Source organism: Vigna unguiculata, chromosome 3 (assembly GCF_004118075.2).
Source record: "Vigna unguiculata cultivar IT97K-499-35 chromosome 3, ASM411807v1, whole genome shotgun sequence".
NCBI classification, from domain to species: Eukaryota; Viridiplantae; Streptophyta; class Magnoliopsida; order Fabales; family Fabaceae; genus Vigna; species Vigna unguiculata.
The window spans coordinates 58,544,337-58,564,018 of NC_040281.1; the positions used below are offsets into that span (position 1 = coordinate 58,544,337).

Genomic DNA, 19,682 nt, shown 5'->3' on the forward strand with positions numbered 1-19,682 from the left:
AAATGCTTCTAATAATTTTTTTAACCAGTATCTTGAACACACTAACTAGTAACATTATAGTTTAAATAATGGAACTAGACTTTTAGTCAAATTTATTTCCACTTCCAATATTTTTTTAATTGATAAATATATATTTTTACTTTAAAAATATTATATATATATATATATATATATATATATATATATATATATATATATATATATATATATATATTCTAGCTGACTTTTCTAAGTCTAATTTCTTTTTCGTAAAATGTATAAACTTTTTATAAACAACTTCTCTTCCAAAACAAAACAAATGGAACTCCTTAATACACTTTAGATGTTGTGTTGTTGTGGCATGCTGTTAACCACAACAAAAGGAGTGATGATGTTAGGTGTTGGTCAGCCAATGACGTGATAGGAGAGTACACGCTGTCTACAGTGACGCAGCAATTGCCCTTTTCCTCTCCTCTTCTAATCGCATCACTAAACACACGGCCACGATTGAACCTTTGGTTTTCCCTTAAACGACAAGGGTCGTCTTACATAAATAACTACGAGCAATCAAAACACACAAACATGGTACTGTCTCAAACTTAACAATTCTACTAAAATTCATCAAAACCACCCAAAAAAAGGACATCGTTATTAAATAAAACATCAGGATCATCATAACCGTCAAATGGTAAGGAACATTGTTCCGCAAAGTAGGCGATTAATCCTCTCTCTTTCTCAAAGTCGCCAGAGTAGACCGTAAATGAACTGACACTGTTGGACTTGCAACTAAGGCCAAACCAAAGCTCGTTTCGTGTAATTCATTCTCTCTTTCTCTCTCACCCAAACACTCTTTTCTCTCTCAGGTACTGAAGCCTTCGTTTTCTTCTTTTATTTTTCACTCTGTTATATATCTCTTATTCAATTTTTCAGCTCCAAGAATCAATTACGTTTTCTCTCTCTCCAGTGCGTTCTCTTCGTTTTCATCTGTTTTTCGAAAATTCGCTGTTAGAGGTTGATATTTGAGGTACGCACGTGTGCAATTTGTTGGTGTTTCATGGAATTCGAGTTCAATTTGTTTTGTTCTTGTGTTCGAGATCTGTTGCGAGTTTCTTCTTTTTGGGTGCTGTAGCATCTAGGGTTTTGTTGCTTGTAAATTTTTTAGTTTAGGTGATACCGACGACTTTTTGTGGTTTTGGAGTGTTTGTAGACCGGGTGATTTAGGCTATTGTTGGAGGAGAGAGTGCAAATGCAGAAACCATCTACCGACGCAATTAGTATGGGCAAAAGGAGCCTGGAGGGTGGAGAAGATGATCAGCCTGAACGAAAAAGGCCTGCTCTCGCAAGGTAAATTAATTGCTCATTGATTTCATTCGTGTGCTTCCTTGAATTCTTATGTAAACCACCTTATAAGTTTGGGGATGGGGTATTTTAATTCTGACTTGGTCATATTTTTGGGGGGCGGGGTGAGTGCTAGTACTAATTAAACATGTAAGGTGTTTTAGTACTGATTCCCAGTTGGAAGCAAGTGAAAGGAATCTCGATGTCACTCTAATCGTACAATATGCTTACTTCGGAAAATATTTTTCATGTTGGCTAATTATATCACAGCATTCCTAATTTTCTACCCCTAACTTAATTTTGCTACTCGAGTTTGATGATTGTGGATATCTTCTTAAAGTGCTGTTGTACTTGAACTTTTTGTCATCAGTTGTCGTTTTGGGATGGAATATTACTTGTTACCAGTGTTTGAGACAGCCCGGTTTCATCTTTTCATTATAGTGGCTCATGCGTAAATTTTCTTCTTGATGGTTTTGATTCCATTTTGAGTATGATTGTGTTATATATTTAAAAGATTCTTTCTGAAATTTCCAAATCGTCCTAGTGGTCAAAACAGTTATTTGAATGGCCAAGCAACTAAGGTTTAAACAGTTAGTTAATTTGTTTTTTTATGCTTTCTGTTTTTTCTACCCTTTTTCTTTTAGAAGGAATCCTTAATATTTTTTTGTGTATCTCAGAATTTTTCTTCACTAAAATTCTTTCTTCTTTATCCAATATTCTCTTGTAAAAGGTTTTGACCTGGAAAATAGTCAATATTGTGACTTCAGAGATTGTATACATTTGCTTATGCTCTATAAATGTATATTCAATTCTTCAAAAACTGTTGAAACTTGCTTCCTTGGCCGTGGAGATTCTTGGCTTGATATTATGAAGGGCATAAGTGGGAAGTATCTCTCTCTGCACAACCTACACTCATTCTCTATAGAAATTTCAAAATTGCCCCTCACTTTTTGCTTATCTTCCATTTCAATTGTTCGTTTTTTTGTTTGCTCAAATGCACACTCAAAGCTTTTTGGGCATATAGATGAGATGATCAAACGAGTATTCAGTAACTTCTCAATAACAAATGAAAAAAAAAAAAAAATATATATATATATATATATATGTGTGTGTGTGTGTGTGTGTGTGTGTGTGTGTGTGTGTGTGTGTGTGTGTGTGTGTGTGTGTGTGTGTGTGTGTGTGCACTTTTCTAATTTGTATAATTTTTGTTAGTTTCCTATAATTTGTTGTCATATACTATGCAGTGTAATTGTTGAAGCACTTAAGGTGGACAGTTTGCAGAAGCTTTGCTCATCTTTAGAGCCTATTCTACGGAGAGTTGTAAGACAGTTGGCTTCATACTACTTTCTCTCCCTATTTTTTGTTATATACTTTTCTTTTTGACATGTTTATTTTTTGGTTGGGGGCATAGGAGCTATACATTCTACGAAGTTATTTTTCCTTTTACTCCAACTAGAAGCCATTTTGTACACATTGCAGCTATTTTTTAAATTCGTGTCATTTGATATGCTTTTTTAGAGTGGAGTATTTTTACTTGGCTGTGGACATTCTTTTACCCATTAGTAATCTTATTCTTTAATGAAAGAATTAAAATGTATGCTATTCTTGCTTGCCTAAGAAGACCTATTGCTCGTCATAGTAGCTTACTACAGTGGTGTAGTAGCAGATCGGAGTGGCCTGAGCTGCTATGGCATTTAACTAATGGAGTAGTAGTTTTCAACAGCAGACTATCTCAACATTAGAAGAGAATAATTTGTCTTATTCAGTCTCATTACATACATCTGATATATATATATATATATATATATATATATATACACACACACATATACACACACACACACACACATATATACATACATTGATTGCATAATTTAGGAAACTAGCACAGCCTATTCTAGGAAACAAATCCCTGAGGTCATGGGAATGTGCGAGTAATAAAACCAAGATGCAGCCAATATACAAAATTAAAACCAATGGGAATAAAATCTGAAACTTTCTAAAATATCTTGACTGAATAAATTCTAAAACTTCCTAAAATATCTCAACAAGTCATTGTGGCAAAACTATTGCCTTTTTGGGTGCTAGCAGTGCTACTGTAATATAGGCTTCAATAATTCATTTTTACTGTTCAAACAACGCTGGGATTTAGGGTATAATCGTGATTTCTCCCCTATTTTCTGTTGTATTTTGTTTTCTTCAGAAACATAACACTTTGAAATCCCTCTTTTTTTGCCATTCCTCAAAAGGTCACCTCCGTTTTGATTTATGCTCCTTCCTTTAAAGATCAATAACTATGTTGTTTATAGAATGACAATGTATAGTATACCACAAACATTTTGATTTCAGTGTTCCATCTTTATTCTTCTTTTTTGTTTGGTATGCCATATTAGTTGATTGAAGAATTTGACAACTTTGTATTCATAGAAGAAATTATGCTGTTAAGATTTATTTTCTTATACCTATAAGTTTCTGCATTTGGTTCTTGATTCAGTAATGCTGATGTGAACAGGTGAGTGAAGAGGTGGAGCGTGCTTTGGCAAAGTTAGGTCCTGCAAGAATTGGTGGAAGGTATAAGAAATACTTTATAAATTTTGGAAATTAATTTGAACGTGTTGTAGTTTTCATTATATCCCTTGAATTATAACTATAATCAGATAAAGGGGAAATAATAATTATCATCTCATTGTTCACTTTTTAGTTTTGAGGCCTTCTTTTCTAGCAGATTTGGATTTCTCAATATAAATTGGGTGCTTTCTATGTAACCATTTTCTTGGTTTTTGGGTGAAAAATTTATGCTCTCTGGAAGTTATCTTGTGACAGATGACTGCATTCCATAATACTGGTGTTGGTGTGCCATAAGAAAGAACATGGCTGTGTATATGATTAAACTCATTTCAGAAGTATTTTCTCTTCTGGCTGATGTTTTAAAAATAAGGAAGTTTTGTTATTTAAAACTAAGTCTGGCTGTGTTCAATTAATTCCTTTTTTATAATGCCTTGGTCCTGCAGGATTAGATGTGACAATAGTCTACTATGATGGTAGTGATAGCTTCCATTATGTGATGCATACCAGTTTATTTTTGTTTACTGGTGCCTGTATGTATGTATGTATGTATGTATGTATAACTAAAACAAGCTCCGAGTTGTAGTAAGCCTTTTGAGTAATTAAGGTACTGACGTGAATGAACTATCGTGATTTAAAATTCAGAGGTAAAGCTTCATTCTTGGGCAGAAAATAGAAATATAGTTAACAGGCTAAATTAGGTTCTTGCATATAGGCATTAATTTGCAAACAGTATGTGCATTGAGATACTGCCCAAGTTTCTTAACATAAATAACCAATGACTTATATTGCCCCTTGAAGTAGGCAGCTACTTCAAATTGGAGAATGGTTACTGTTGTGTGATTTGGTGTTTCTAATCATTAAGTTGCATGATAGTAATTTCCTTTTGCCTGTTTTCCCTTTTTAGTGCTGTACTTTGTCCATCCTTTCCAATATACGTGTAACAACTTCAATGGCACCACAACATTTGTTATATTTAAATTTTGTACCTCAGTTCGATTAGTATTTCTTTTAACAGTCTAATATTTCCAGGTCTCCACCTAAAATGATTGAAGGCCCTGAAGGTAGAAACTTGCAGCTGCAATTTAAGTCCCGGCTGTCTCTTCCCCTCTTCACAGGAGGAAAAGTAGAAGGCGAGCGGGGGGCTCCAATACATGTTGTTCTGATTGATGCCAACAGTGGAAGCGTTGTAACATCTGGACCTGAATCCTCTGTTAAGCTTGATGTTGTTGTCCTTGAAGGTGATTTTAACAATGAAGATGATGAAGATTGGACCCAAGATCATTTTGAAAGCCATGTGGTAAAAGAACGTGAAGGAAAGAGACCTTTATTAACTGGAGACTTGCAAGTGACACTCAAGGAAGGAGTTGGAACATTAGGGGAACTGACCTTTACTGATAATTCAAGCTGGATACGGAGCCGCAAATTCCGGCTTGGCCTGAAGGTTGCCTCAGGCTTTTGTGAGTCCGTACGCATTCGTGAAGCTAAGACAGTGGCTTTCAATGTTAAAGATCATAGAGGAGAATGTAGGGTTATGCTTCTGCATCTTTTAGTTTTTCTCTAGCACCAGTGCTCTCCCTTCTCCTACTGCGTAACACCATCTTTTTTATTCAATATTTTGTCCTTTTTCTCAGTATATAAGAAGCACTACCCTCCTGCATTGAATGATGAAGTGTGGAGATTGGAGAAGATAGGCAAGGATGGATCATTTCACAAGAAGCTGAATAATGCAGGAATCGTCACAGTTGAAGACTTTCTTCGGCTCGTGGTTAAAGATCAACAGAAATTGCGGAATGTGAGTTTGGGTTTTGCGTCTTAATCTTTAAGTTGGGTCTTTTTGCGGTTTATTTTCTTATATCGCTCAAATGTAGATCCTTGGAAGTGGTATGTCAAACAAGATGTGGGAGGCTCTTTTAGAGCATGCAAAAACATGTGTTCTAAGTGGGAAGCTCCATGTTTATTATCCAGAAGATGCAAGAAATGTTGGTGTTATTTTTAACAACATCTATGAGCTGCGTGGCCTTATATCAGGAGAACAATTCTTTTCTGCGGATTCTCTCACAGATACCCAGAAGGTTAGTCTGCGTCATGTGTTTCTTCCATTTATATTAATAGCCAAAAAGTTATTACTTTAAGGTTTGATGAGATTTTTTAGTTATGTTATGTACGATAGTTGGTTGTCCTTCTTCAAAAGTTGAGCATATGATCAGACTTAGCATTAAAGATTTGCTAAGGCTCAGAGTTAGCAGTTTTCTTCAAAGTTTCTGTTGTGAGTAGTATAAGCTTATGCTATCTTTAAAATGCTTTTGCAAATCCAGATTTATGTAGATTCGTTGGTGAAGAAAGCATACGAAAATTGGGAACAGGTTGTGGATTATGATGGCAAATCACTTGTTAATGGCAGCCAAAATAACAGTTCTATTGCATCTGAAAATGAACTTCGTGTTGAGTCAATCGATTATGGTAGTGGTTTAGATCATCAGCTGCAACTGCCGGGACTTCCAGTGCCTGTACCTTCTGAACAACAAATGAATTCTGGGATGTCAGTTGGGGGTAAGCATTGCTGTTTCCTTAACTCTCGAATGATATCTTCTTTTTCTGTTCCTAACCCCTCTTCCTTTTTGTTTGAACTGGGGCTGTCATATTAAGTTACTTTTGTGTCTCATCATTTTGATTTCAACTTTCAGCGATAATAATTATTGAAATGAGATATTTTCTATAATACTGTTAATAAGAAAATCTTGAGGTTGAAACCGTGCAATGATAATCTTGGGATGCAAACTTATGCTTATTCAATCTCTTTTCAGGTTATAACGATAACATGGTAACACGATATCCAACCCAGTCATTGATTTCAAACTCCAGCTCCCGGAGTCAGTTCGATAGCTCATTATACATGTCTAATGACCAATTAATCACCAATACTCACCACACCCCAAACACTAGAAACGATCATGGGACAGTTGGGTTAGCTCTAGGACCTCCTCAATCATCGACGTCAGGGTTCCATGCTGGTAGCTCTTCTATTCAGCCATCTACTCTAAACCCTTTTGATGATTGGTCAAACAACAGGGACAAGGGGGTTGATGAATTCTTTTCAGAAGAAGAAATCCGCCTCAGAAGTCACGAAATGCTAGAGAATGAAGATATGCAGCACTTGCTTCGGCTCTTCAGCATGGGAGGCCATGGGTCCATGAATGCGGAGGATGGCTATTCATTCCCAACATTTATGCCATCTCCCAATATACCAAACTATGATGAGGACCGTTCTCGCCCAGGCAGAGCTGTTGTGGGATGGTTGAAGATCAAGGCAGCAATGAGGTGGGGGTTCTTTATCAGGAAGATAGCAGCTGAGAAGCGGGCACAGATAGAGGAGTTAGATGAATAGGTTGTTTGGACAATGGTTGCAGGCTTAACAGTTAGCCTTAAGATCATACTGATATTCTGCAGATTTAGTAGTCTTTATCAGTGCCAACCAAGTTGTGCAGTCCATGGTGTTCATATTTAATTTATGCACCTCTGTATCTGATTTGACCGCACGTCTGTCCCGGTATCTTGTACAGTTTGTTGATGCTTAGGAAAAACCGTGATTGTCATTTGTTTTTCACTTTTATGTTTATGCTCTTGACTTTCTATTGGCTTTGGGTTTTTAGGGATGATGTATTTACGCAACACCTCATATTTGAGACGATAACTAAGACTGATCATTGTATATTTTTGAGCAACTTGATTTCTGATTGTATTATCACAAGTTATTATCTTATTGTGCTGTTGCATTGGGTACTCCTTTTATTTTAATTCTTACAGTACATCCACTGGGATGTATTACCTTAGTTATGCATGTTTATCGTTTCATCTAACCATATCCGTATCCAGTCTTTGATTCGTTGCACCGGTAGCAGAACTGGTTATCCCAGCCAAAAGGTTTTGGGTAGTACGTAGATCCAATATAAATAGAGGCCTGTACATTAATTTGGCAATGGAAACTATTTCTATCATGAAAAAGTATATTTTAATTTAACAACTTAACAGTTGAAACCAATTTAATTATATATACTTAGTCACTCTGGTGATGGTTTATAATTTCATTAAAGTTAATTTTGCTTACTTTATAAACAAAATTTTCATTAATATTTCATTTCAATAAAAATTTATATTTGGGATTAATTCAGTCAAACATTCTAATTATATTAACTATTCAGAACTAAATTTATCATTGTTCTTACTATATAACCTATCGGGAGTGCAATTTGATGGCTTTTGTAAGTCGATTAAATTCAACATGTATTTCTAAAATTACGTAGAAGTACAAAAGATTATTTATATTCGTATTAACCTTTTTATTGAATGAAAACAATTTTTAGCTACCATGATACGAACTCTAAAAGGTGCAAGAAAAAAGTATCATAGAAAAGAACGTATTTTATTATAAAAATGGCTGCTAACACTGTGCTGACCATCAGGGGAACGAACGAATGAAAGAATTTAAGTATAATAGCTACATAAATACACAAATATCCTAGAAGAACATAAGATAAAAGTAGTGCATCGCTTTGTGTTTCTCTCAAGAGATGTTGCATTCGGGAGGAAAACCCTGTGGGAAACGCTTCGCATCTGTGCAATAGTTGTATATCATGTAGTTCCTCTGCACCCATTTCAACCTCTGTTGACCTGCAGAGTCCAGCTCCTGTGAAAGCCACGATGAACCACCGGTGGATTCAGAAGCACTCGAACCACAAGACGATGCTCCAGAAGACCAAATGCAAGCTTGAGCATTGAAGTTTCTGTAGGAAGCTGTGAATGGAGCTTGTGTCCAATCCGTCTTCACAAGTCCACCTCTTGTTGCCCAGTCATCAGCATTCCACAAACTGGAATATATCCTCATGGGCTGATTCTTCGGGAAGGGTACCCCAATGGCCTCTGAGTTCTTGAACTCTCTAATGGGAGTGCCATCAACGGAGAATCTGAATAATGAGCATAAGAAATCATGTTAAGGATAGGATAGAGAAAAAAGGAAACAAAGTGGTGGTGAATGAATGAGTGAACAAGATGAAAACTTACATAATCCGCTGGGGGTTCCACGTGATAGAGTAAGTATGGAAATCGGCGGTTGGATCAAACCATAGATAGAATTGTTGTTCCCTGTTCCCTTTGCCTTGGCTGAAAACGTTTGTGTGAAGAATGTATGGGTCACCGCTTAGATTCCCCAGAAATTCATAGTCTATCTCATCCCAAGTTGATCCTTTTGAAGATAACTGCAAACAGAAAGGCAAACTTATATCATTAACTCTGAGTTGTTATTTCTATTATTGCTGCATGATACAACAAAGTAAAATGAAGAACTTACATAATAGGCGGTGACAGTGCCAGCAGAGTTTCCAGGGACAAGCTTGAGCTGCATGTCAATCTTCCCAAAGAGATATTCATTCTTTGATTGGAATCCCGACCCAGATGCTTGATCCAGTGTCAGAGTGAGCAACTCTCCATTGTTCAGTATCTTGGCGCGGCCATCTCCCCAAGTGAGATCAAAGTCTTTGTTGAAGTCACCAGCAAAGGCAACCATCACTAGGAGGGGGAATAGAAGCATGTAAGAAGAAGTTAAAGCCATCTCCAGAAAGCAGTGGCAGTGTCTAGTGAGTGAAAGTTCTTCAGCAATTGGTAGTGATTGAATGGATAAGTATGTGTATGAAAAATGGTTGATGATGGTATTTATAACTGTGTTGGTTGGTGAGGTGAGGACAATTGTGAGGCAGTGCATGCGAAATTGCCATTAGTAAAGCAAAGCTGGACACAGTTGGCTAGCTTTTGTGAATAAAAAAGTTTACAGATGGTGCTCGCTATTATCCAGAAACAAAGATTAGATATGGTTGGAAGAGACGCGGTTGGTCCCTCTCCATTATGTTTGGGACATGGTTAAGTTTTAGTAGTTGAGAAATCGAGAGAGAGAGAATAGGTTAAGGTAACTCTGACACATTGCATTTGATTTGACAGAGTTAGCTGCACAAACCGTATCTCATTTTGTTTCCTCTGAAGAGAGACACCGCCAAGTGACAGCCAAGGCAAACGCTTTTACAGCTAAACTTATAATAACAACAGTGTCCTAAACTTTAAGGACCCTATACTCCTCCACCGCCATCTGATATATACAAACAAAAGAGTACATAAAAAAATGAAGAATGAGTGGCTGAGTATGGTTCCTTGAAGATGTGCGTGTGTTGGGTTAAGGGTCAGAAACGTGTTGAGTTATGGCATTAAGTGAAGTGTTTGACCCTATCTTATCAGTAACATCTTATCATTTTACACTTACTTTGTCAACTCTCGAAAAAAGCAACGTAAACCCGCGTGATCCCCTGCCTCAGTCCTACCCTCTACCGCCACCAATATTACCTTCTCATCTTATTATTAAATTAATCAAATACGACACAAGTTGCTTTCATAACAACCTTTTCACAGCTTTCTTCTTACCATAATACAACTATCTATCCACATGTCCTTTTCCTCTCCCACTTGCTCCAAATCTTACTTTCACTCACTATATATACCTTCTTCTCTCTTCCATCGTCTCATCACACCGCAAACATCAACACTTCATTTCATTAATTCCCACTAAACATTGCAAACTCACCTTGTTCATTTCTCAAATGGCTTGTACCAATTCTCCTTGCCTACCACTTCTTCTTCTTCTCGTAAGTGCTTACTTTGTTCTCTGTGCTGCTGCCAACTTCAACCAAGATTTTCAAATTACGTGGGGTGATGGTCGAGCCAAAATTCTCAATAACGCCAATCTTCTCACTCTGTCCCTTGACAGAGCCTCTGGCTCTGGCTTCCAGTCCAAGAACGAATACCTGTTTGGAAAGATCGACATGCAGCTCAAGCTGGTTCCTGGAAACTCTGCTGGCACTGTCACTGCTTATTATGTAAGTTCGATTTCTTAAATCGTGGAGACTGCATTTGCATCATTTGTTCTTACCGAACAATGACAGAGACTTATAATATTGTTTTTTTTTTTGCTCTTTTCAGTTGTCTTCAAAGGGGACAACATGGGATGAGATTGACTTCGAGTTCCTTGGCAATCTGAGTGGTGATCCTTACATAGTTCATACTAATGTGTACACACAAGGCAAGGGTAACAGAGAGCAACAATTCTATCTCTGGTTTGACCCAACTGCAGATTTCCACACATATTCGATTCTCTGGAATCCCCAACGCATTGTGTAAGCACTCAGCACCCAATCCAATCTTCTACAAGCCGATCAAAAAGAAAAGCACAATCTTCTTCACATATAAAATTGCAAGCTACTACAATTCGATGCACACCATTTGTTCAGTCAATAATTTCTGTTTGCTATAATTGTGTGTTGCAGATTTTCTGTGGATGGAACCCCCATCAGAGAGTACAAGAATTTGGAATCAATTGGGGTTCCTTTTCCGAAGAGCCAACCCATGAGGATATACTCGAGCCTTTGGAACGCTGATGATTGGGCCACAAGGGGTGGACTCATAAAAACTGATTGGTCGAAAGCTCCTTTCACTGCTTCCTACAGGAACTTCAATGCCAATGCTTGTGTTTGGAATTCAGGAAAGTCCTCATGCAAATCAAATTCTCCTTCTTCTGCTGCTCCTGCCACTAATGCATGGCTATCACAAGAGCTGGATTCAACTGCCCAAAAGAGGATGAACTGGGTGCAGAAGAATTACATGATTTACAATTACTGCACGGATAGGAAGAGATTTCCTCAAGCCCTTCCACTTGAATGCACACACTCCTAGAACTGGACTTCGATCTTCCAATACCCACAACAAGTCCTACAAAAAACCATTCTTTTATTTTTTCTTCTTCTTAATATCTCTCTGTTTCTTCGCCGTTTGTGCTCTTTTATGATGTAAAAATACCTACAATAAAATAACGGTTCTCTTATTTGGATGTAACATTTACATTACTTTTGCCCTCATATATGTATATATACAGTGAGCGTGAACTCTCTTCATTTCTGTATCATTAGTTTATAGTTTTTAAAGGAGTTGCTTGTACCGTAAAAAGGAGTTACATAATAAGTTAAGTTCACGTTTTGATTAGATGATAAATTTGGAGTTTAAATTAAAGTATTCTCAAGTGAAATGATTTTACATATATAATTTATGATTTTACTTCTTTTCACACTGTTATGAATGTACACAAATTTTGCGAAGAGTTGGTATTCAACTTTTAATTGCTTCTACATAAATAGGATAGATCATGAATTTGAGTAACACTATACAATTTCACAAAATACTATGATTCTTCCATTCTAAATAAATTTACCTTGTGTTTGGATGGAGCATTTCAACAATGTTCAGAATTGAAATGCTTTGCATTTGAATTGCTTGCAATTAAATTTCCTTCATTTTCTAAATAACTTGTTTGGATAAAGAAATTAAAATACCTTACATTTCAATTTCTTGTTTGGAAAAAACAATTGAATTTGGGAACGGGTTCGACGACTCAGATGGACTGAGCTAACCCACCCGACTACCCAACCAAATTGGTCTGACCCGACGACGCAGACGGGTCAGGCCGACCGGAAAACCTAGACAGGCTGGGTCGACTCGATGATCCAGACAAGCTTGACGGCCTATACCTGCCGGTCATGTCTGTCAAGTTCATCAACCTGGCCCTGACACGACCTAGCCTAACTCGGCCCGTCTGGGTCATTGGCCCGGCTTGGCCCCACTAGGTCATCAAATCGACTAAACCCATCTGGGTTGTCGGGTCTGTTTGTGTCATCGGACTCAACCCAACCTGGTTTGTCTGGGTCGTTAGGCTAGCTCGACACATCTTAGTCGTCAGGCTCGCCCGGACGGTGTGGGTTGTCAAGCTTGACCAACCTGTTTGAGTTGTCAAGCTCGCCCAACCCGTATGTGACATCAGGTTACCCGATCCGTCTAGGTCATTGGGCTCGCCCGACCCATCTGGGTTGTTGGGCCTGCTTGACCCGTTTGTGTCATCAAGTTGGTATGACCCGTCTGGATCGTATGGCCAGCCTAGCTTGTCATGGTTGTGAGGTTGAGTGAAAAGAATTTCAAATTCCACCTTTTTTTAGGGTATTTGAATTTCTTCTAATTTAGCTAATTGAAATACTTCAAAAAAATGCATGCATTTTAAATGCTTTTTAATTTCTCTATCCAAACAAAGCATTTCATTACAAAGAATTTCAAATTCTTCAAATAAATGAATCACCCTCTTGAATTGCTTCATCCAAACACACCCTTAGTGTTATGAACAATTGACTCGAGTCATAAACATATGAGAGGGATAATATCATTTCCAATTTTAAAATCTTTAAGATAATGAGTTCTTAAACTTTTTTACTTATTATTTACCTCACTTATTTCCATTTAATGAGACAAACTCCTCACTCCATACTTAAATTTCTATTAGTTAAACATTTTATCTCATCATATTTAATGGTTGATCAAATATTTTGACTTAAAATGTTATCCTGATTACATGAATTATGTCACTCTATCTTTCTGAAAAAACTTTTTTTTTCAAATATATAGGTATTTAAACAAATTTAAGAACTAGGTATTTGATTATTGACTCATTCGCTTTTAACCTATTTCTTTGTGTTACAAATCCAATTGATCCTTAGTGTTCTTATAAATTATCTCCACCAAATTTGTCACAACATAGTCAACAATGCCATGCTCCTCCTAAATCAATTTTTTTTTTCAATATTTCCACTAAATATATGTGATAAGGGTATAGACGAAAAGGCTATCATTTAAGAGTGAAAAGAAGAAGTCGCAACAGGAACCAGTGCTCCAGTAAAACAATATTATTAAAAGAATATAACAACTATAAGGGAAGAATAAATAAAAAAACATAACTTAAAGAAATTGAAGATGATACTTGAAATAATTATTATTTTACTTTTATAAATTATTGTTTATACCTGAAACATGCTACTAAGCATATAAACTTGTTGATTACTATATTTTTGGAACGAAATGAGTGACAAAATCCTTGTGCATAATTATTTTGATTGCATTGTGTACAAAATATGTTTTATTTTAGTTATCCAACTATGACCAAATCTTTGTCTATGAACCAACAATATTATAAATCCTAAAAATACTAAAGAAAGAAAGTTCTTAAACTTAAATGGTTATAAAACATCATTCATACGTGAACATAGAACTTTTGAAAACAAAACTTTATTTTCATACATCAACTGAAATAGGAAATAGACTATTATATTTGTTCCGATGAAAAAAATGATTATCGGTTGTACCTTTTTGACAATAAAAACAATTAAAAAATAAAAAGTTCATCAAACAAATGTACATAACGCGTCTCTTCATGGTAATTTGATTAAGGAGATGTACATGAAATTTCCTTCAAATTTTGAAAATAGTGATCCAAATTTAGTTTGTAGGTTAAAAATATTGTTGAAGTGCTATGTTGTGCGGTCTTATTTAGATTACTTACTTTTTATATTGTAGAGGGGCATTTTTATGTTCTAACTACGTGGATGACTTAACTATTAGAGGGAATAATATTTCATCTATGAGAATTTTTAAAACTTACTTAGGTGTATGCTTTCATATGATTGGGAGTGCTATCTTACGAGGAGATTTATCTTTATGTGTGAAAATATGAGTTGGAAATCATTGAAGACACATTAATTTAAGTGTCAAGTCTCCAAAATTTTCAATGGAACATTATAAACTAGCATGGACTACTTGTACACTTTTTGAAGATCTAAAATCCTATGGATAGAAGATTGATGAGACAATTAGTCTATTTGTCTATGACTAGACTTGATATTGTTTCTTATGTTCACGTTATCTCAGTTACAACCTTAAAGGTTATTAAATATTTGAAGAAACATTTGAGGCAAGTATTCTATATTCTACTTTTGCGTGATAGTAAACTAAAATTATAGGATGATGTGATTTGGATTAGAAGGGTTGTCTAGTTACGACGTTCTTTAACCCGTTGAGTGGTACTTCTTGATTGTTCTCGCTTCTGGTTAATTTGTCGCCCGTTTTCAAGTCAGTTGACAATTATCACGTAGAAGAGATCCATAAAAGAGTTCACAAAAGAATATTAACTAGGACAAACGTGTTACTGCAGAATTTGCAGAGTGTAAAGGATTGGAGAAAAGTATTATTGATGCTTCTTTCCTATAAGTTCTTCGTGTAACAGAATTGTCAAGAATCAAAGAATCAACGTTCATACAAGTGAAAATGAATTCAATAGGCTTAGGAAGAATGAAGAACTGTGCAGTGGTATTTGTTTGCAGCAGGATTATGATTGTTGGCACTCTGGGGGAAGGCCTTGAGGAAATCTGTTGGTGTCAGTGCAATAATTGTAAATCATGTAATTCTTCTGAACCCAACTCAGTCTATCTTGGTTTGATGAATCCAACTCTTGGGAATACCAGGCATTGGAGGAGCCAGAGTTGGAAGTGCAAGAAGAAGATGATGATGATGATGATCCCGAAGGGACACAGGCATCTGCCTTGAAATTCCTGTAAGAAGCTGTGAAAGGAGCTTGGCTCCAATCAGTCTTCACAAGACCACCTCTTGTTGCCCAGTCATCGGCATTCCAGAGGCTAGAGTATATCCTCATTGGTTGATTCTTAGGGAATGCAACTCCTTTTGATTCCATGTTCTTGAATTCTCTTATAGGAGTCCCATCTACTGAGAAGCTGAAACATGTGTAAACCACCATACATTCAGTAACATATATAATGAGAAACTGAAATATAACATTGTCTGAGAAATGCTTACATTATGCGCTGAGGATTCCAGAGAATGGAATAGGTATGGAAATCAGCTGTTGGGTCAAACCAGAGATAGAACTGTTGCTCCCTGTTGCCTTTTCCCTGACTGAACACATTGGTGTGAAGGATGTACGGCTCACCACTCACATTCCCCAAGAATTCAAAGTCGATCTCGTCCCAGTTTGACCCTTTTGATGATAACTGTATTGCATCACACAAAACCAAGTTAGAATAAAAAAGTTCCAAAGTTTAAGAGGACTAGCATTGAGGAAGGAATGCATAAGCACAAAGCTTCAACATTTGGTTGTTTGTACTTACATAATATGCAGTAACAGTTCCTGCAGAGTTTCCAGGTACAAGCTGGAGTTGCATATCAATCTTGCCAAAGAGATATTCGTTTTTGGACTGAAAGCCTGAGCCAGAGGCTTTGTCAAGAGAAAGAGTGAGAAGGTCGCCGTTGTTCAGTATCTTGGCTCGGCCATCTCCCCATGTTATGTCAAAATCCTGATAGAAGTTGGAAGCAGAAGCTGCAGTGGAATAGGACAATAGCAATGCACAAAGAATGATTATTGTTGAAGACGACATGGCTGATCTGAGTATGAGAATGAGGGAAGAATGAAGGGATGTCTGTGGCAGAGAAGAGAAGTGGGATTGGTATTTATAACTTGAAAGATGTGGAAGCAACAGAGGAAGGTGCAAGCATTAAAATATTATTATTGGCCTTCAATAGTTGAGACAGAACATTAAAGTATTAGAAATGGGGTGTCATACTCGTTTTGTGCGACAAAGTGTAGTGGTTTGGTTGCATCCTAGGACGCGCTTTTGGTTTTATGACCAGTCACCAGCTTGCAAAGTTGGTGGGTTTCCAAGGAATGTTCACAGCACCGCCACCCCCAAGCCCTTGCCTTGGGTTATAAAGTAAATTCAGATTATGTTAATCACTTCGCCTTCTTAATTTTTTATGCAGAACCATCAATTGCTTCTTCTTTATTTGAAGAAAAAATAAAGGTTATAGATTGTTATTCTATCACATAATTTATATCTTAATAAATAATCATTAAACTCTTTTCTTAAAAATGACGGAAGTGTTTAAAGTACCTTTAACGTCATTATAACTTTTAACTAGCTGAATTAATTAATTTTTGTTCTAAATTCTAGATTTTCTAGTGATTCTTCTATGTGTTAAAAGTCGGGGATAACAAGTTCAGATGAAATTATTTAAGATATAATTAATTTATTAATATCAACATATGAAATAATTAATTTTAGGATCAAATATACTTTTGTTGCTTAACTTTCGAAAAAAATTAGAATTAGCCTTTCTTTTAAATTTTGATCCAATTTAATTTTCCAATTTTAGAATGGTGTATCTCACGATAGTTTCTTAGATAATGTTGAAGCAAAAATGTGTCAAACAGCATAAACAACTCTAATATTATTATGAAATACATTTGAAACAATTTAACAAAATGAGGTTAAAGACTAAATCATCTAAAGTTGAGGGACTAAATTAGATCAAAGTTTTACAGAGGGACTAATTTTAATTTTCACTAGAAGTCGAGATATCAAAACATATTTAATAATAAATAATTTTAGATATTAAAATATTATTTCTTTTTTAGTATAAGAAATTTTGTTAAGTTAGCGTCAATACTACAAAAGATTTTGGAAGAATAAGAAAATATTATTTGTTGTGCAGCTCTAACAATCTTAAGTGGTGGAGCGTGTACGGGAAGAACAATAATAGACTATGAATATTGAGTTGCATGCTGACTTAAATATCCTGTTATTTTGATTTGTCTAACCGAACATTTGTATTGAATTGAAATTGTGTTGTGAATGATGACAGTAAGATATTGAGAGGGTGGGTTATATTGGGTTTAAATACCCTTTGATGTGAGACTTTTAATTTATGTGTATGGGTGCAATGCGAGCCGGCCCAGCTTTCACTTAGCCGCAAAAGGCGAGTCGGGCTAGCTTGCCCCGCATTTTCAATATGGGCTGAAAAGTTTGGCCCATCCCGTATAAGTGCGAGTCCGCGGGCCCACCTGTCTTTTTAAAAAAAAAATTTATGATAAAACTTTCAATGTTCAACAAATTCAGAAATTTTAATAAGTTCACAAATTAAGCAAAAATTTTGAGAAATTTGATGATAAATTGATAATTCAATATTTTCACTACATTCACATTCGTATTTTGACATACAAATGTGAATGTAATGAAAGTTTGATATTCGTATTTTGACATTCATATTAAAAATTTGATTGGAAAAGATAAATATTATATATTTTTTAATATGCTAAAATTTGAATAATCTGTATATTTGTTTTAGAAGTTGGAGTCTGATATCTCAATAGTATTTTATTGTTTAGAAGTTAGAGTCCAAACCAAGGTAATTTCAGTATATGTTTTACTTTTGATGTGAGTGTTTTAGTATATGTTTTTCTCACTATCGAACATTTTATACTAATTAATTATATTTTAGCATGACTTTAATAAAGATTTAACATTTGTAAATAGACTATGTACATGAGAAGCTTTTTTTTATGCAAATATTTAAGAAAACTTAGTAAGATAACAATGATTTTACAATGAATCAAAGAATTTATCATGATGGAAAGTACACAGAAAAAAATAAAAAAGAAAGTGGAGCATGGAAAAGATAGATAACAAAAATTAGGCAGTTTTGCATTCTGTAGGAAGGCCCTGCGGAAATCTTTTGGCATCAGTGCAATAGTTGTAGATCATGTAATTCTTCTGTACCCACTTCATCTTCTCCTGGTTAGTGGAATCCAATTCTTCTGAGAGCCAAGCACTGGGAGAAGAGGCAGAGTTTGAGCAAGAAGAAGTTCCAGAGGACACAGTGCAAGCATTGGCATTGAAGTTTCTGTATGAAGCCGTGAATGGAGCTTGGCTCCAATCGGTTTTAACAAGCCCTCCCCTTGTGGCCCAATCATCTGCATTCCAGAGGCTTGAGTATATCCTCATTGCTTGGTTTTTGGGGAATGGAACACCCTTTGACTCCATGTTCTTGAACTCCCTTATTGGAGCTCCATCCACCGAGAAGCTGAAATCCAACAAAATTAACAAATACACTCAACATCATGTTGCTTCTATCACAAGTTTGAAACCAAAGAAAAAACAGAACAAAACTTACACAATACGTTGTGGGTTCCAGAGGATGGAATAGGTGTGAAAATCTGCAGTTGGGTCAAACCAGAGGTAAAATTGCTGCTCCCTGTTTCCCTTGCCTTGGCTAAACACGTTGGTGTGGAGAATGTATGGGTCACCGCTCAAATTCCCCAAGAATTCGAAGTCAATCTCATCCCACGTTGCTCCTTTCGAAGATAACTGAAATTAAGCACCACAATTCCATTAGCATTTCTGAGAAGTTAAAACTTGTAAACAATATGAATGATAAATTATAGGCTTACATAATAGGCAGTGACGGTGCCTGCAGAGTTGCCTGGGACTAGTTTGAGTTGCATGTCAATTTTGCCAAAAAGGTATTCATTTTTGGACTGAAAGCCCGAGCCAGAGGCTTTGTCAAGAGACAGAGTGAGAAGGTCGCCATTGTTTAGTATGTTGGCACGACCATCTCCCCAGGTTATCTCAAAATCTTGATAGAAATTGGATGCAGAGGCAATCACAAAATACCCAACAATGCATGTTAACAGTACAAGTGTTGAAAATGCCATGCAGAATTGTTTTGTATGAAATTGTTTTTGGTTATTTGTGAGAATGTTGGGTGATAGTGCAGAGAATGGTATTTATAGGAGAAAGAAAAGAAAGATTGGTAGATAAGAGGAAAGTGAGAAGGTAGGTTGTGAATTTTGAATTAGTTGTAGACAGCTGGTGAAGAATGAAAAAGTAGTAAGGAGTTGTTTGTTGCAAATGGCCACACTAATCATTTTACGCGTTTCTGCATGAAATCTATATAAGGCGACACCGCCATACACGGTACATGGTTTCTATTGTTTAATATTTTAGAGTATGTTCTTTCCTTAATACAAACATTTTCATTCCCAC

General features: G+C 36.1%; 5 protein-coding genes across 11 annotated transcripts; 2 read left to right on the forward strand and 3 right to left on the reverse strand.

Moving 5' to 3' along the window:
• The first annotated feature begins 557 nt into the window (after nucleotides 1–557).
• LOC114177356 (calmodulin-binding protein 60 B) lies at nucleotides 558–7,645 on the forward strand. Of its 7 annotated transcripts, none has more exons than XM_028062664.1 (10): nucleotides 558–842; nucleotides 944–1,003; nucleotides 1,187–1,323; nucleotides 2,562–2,637; nucleotides 3,830–3,888; nucleotides 4,915–5,408; nucleotides 5,517–5,677; nucleotides 5,754–5,957; nucleotides 6,201–6,435; nucleotides 6,690–7,645. In XM_028062664.1, exons 3-10 carry the CDS (start codon nucleotides 1,226–1,228, stop codon nucleotides 7,268–7,270), a joined length of 1,908 nt encoding a protein of 635 aa, XP_027918465.1. In that variant the 5' UTR covers nucleotides 558–842; nucleotides 944–1,003; nucleotides 1,187–1,225; the 3' UTR covers nucleotides 7,271–7,645. The 7 variants fall into 7 exon arrangements, with proteins under 7 accessions (XP_027918465.1, XP_027918463.1, XP_027918466.1 ...); XM_028062662.1 differs by having other exon boundaries at nucleotides 1,178–1,323; nucleotides 6,690–7,270; XM_028062665.1 differs by having other exon boundaries at nucleotides 590–792; nucleotides 910–1,003; nucleotides 1,178–1,323; nucleotides 6,690–7,270.
• A 639-nt stretch (nucleotides 7,646–8,284) lies between these two features.
• On the reverse strand, nucleotides 8,285–9,700 carry LOC114178587 (xyloglucan endotransglucosylase/hydrolase protein 22-like). Its single transcript, XM_028064587.1, has 3 exons — nucleotides 9,230–9,700; nucleotides 8,944–9,137; nucleotides 8,285–8,846 (listed from the first exon to the last, which is right to left on the reverse strand). The coding sequence occupies exons 1-3, from the start codon at nucleotides 9,638–9,640 to the stop codon at nucleotides 8,447–8,449; spliced, it is 1,005 nt and encodes a 334-aa protein (XP_027920388.1). The 5' UTR covers nucleotides 9,641–9,700; the 3' UTR covers nucleotides 8,285–8,446.
• A 729-nt stretch (nucleotides 9,701–10,429) lies between these two features.
• LOC114178588 (xyloglucan endotransglucosylase/hydrolase protein 22-like) lies at nucleotides 10,430–11,884 on the forward strand. The gene is made up of 3 exons (XM_028064588.1): nucleotides 10,430–10,799; nucleotides 10,903–11,096; nucleotides 11,247–11,884. Exons 1-3 carry the CDS (start codon nucleotides 10,524–10,526, stop codon nucleotides 11,650–11,652), a joined length of 876 nt encoding a protein of 291 aa, XP_027920389.1. The 5' UTR covers nucleotides 10,430–10,523; the 3' UTR covers nucleotides 11,653–11,884.
• A 3,108-nt stretch (nucleotides 11,885–14,992) lies between these two features.
• On the reverse strand, nucleotides 14,993–16,299 carry LOC114178589 (probable xyloglucan endotransglucosylase/hydrolase protein 23). The gene is made up of 3 exons (XM_028064589.1): nucleotides 15,972–16,299; nucleotides 15,661–15,854; nucleotides 14,993–15,578 (listed from the first exon to the last, which is right to left on the reverse strand). Exons 1-3 carry the CDS (start codon nucleotides 16,236–16,238, stop codon nucleotides 15,176–15,178), a joined length of 864 nt encoding a protein of 287 aa, XP_027920390.1. The 5' UTR covers nucleotides 16,239–16,299; the 3' UTR covers nucleotides 14,993–15,175.
• Nucleotides 16,300–18,191: 1,892 nt separating this feature from the next.
• LOC114175582 (probable xyloglucan endotransglucosylase/hydrolase protein 23) lies at nucleotides 18,192–19,416 on the reverse strand. Its single transcript, XM_028060337.1, has 3 exons — nucleotides 19,088–19,416; nucleotides 18,811–19,004; nucleotides 18,192–18,720 (listed from the first exon to the last, which is right to left on the reverse strand). Exons 1-3 carry the CDS (start codon nucleotides 19,349–19,351, stop codon nucleotides 18,330–18,332), a joined length of 849 nt encoding a protein of 282 aa, XP_027916138.1. The 5' UTR covers nucleotides 19,352–19,416; the 3' UTR covers nucleotides 18,192–18,329.
• Between the last annotated feature and the right edge of the window lie 266 nt (nucleotides 19,417–19,682).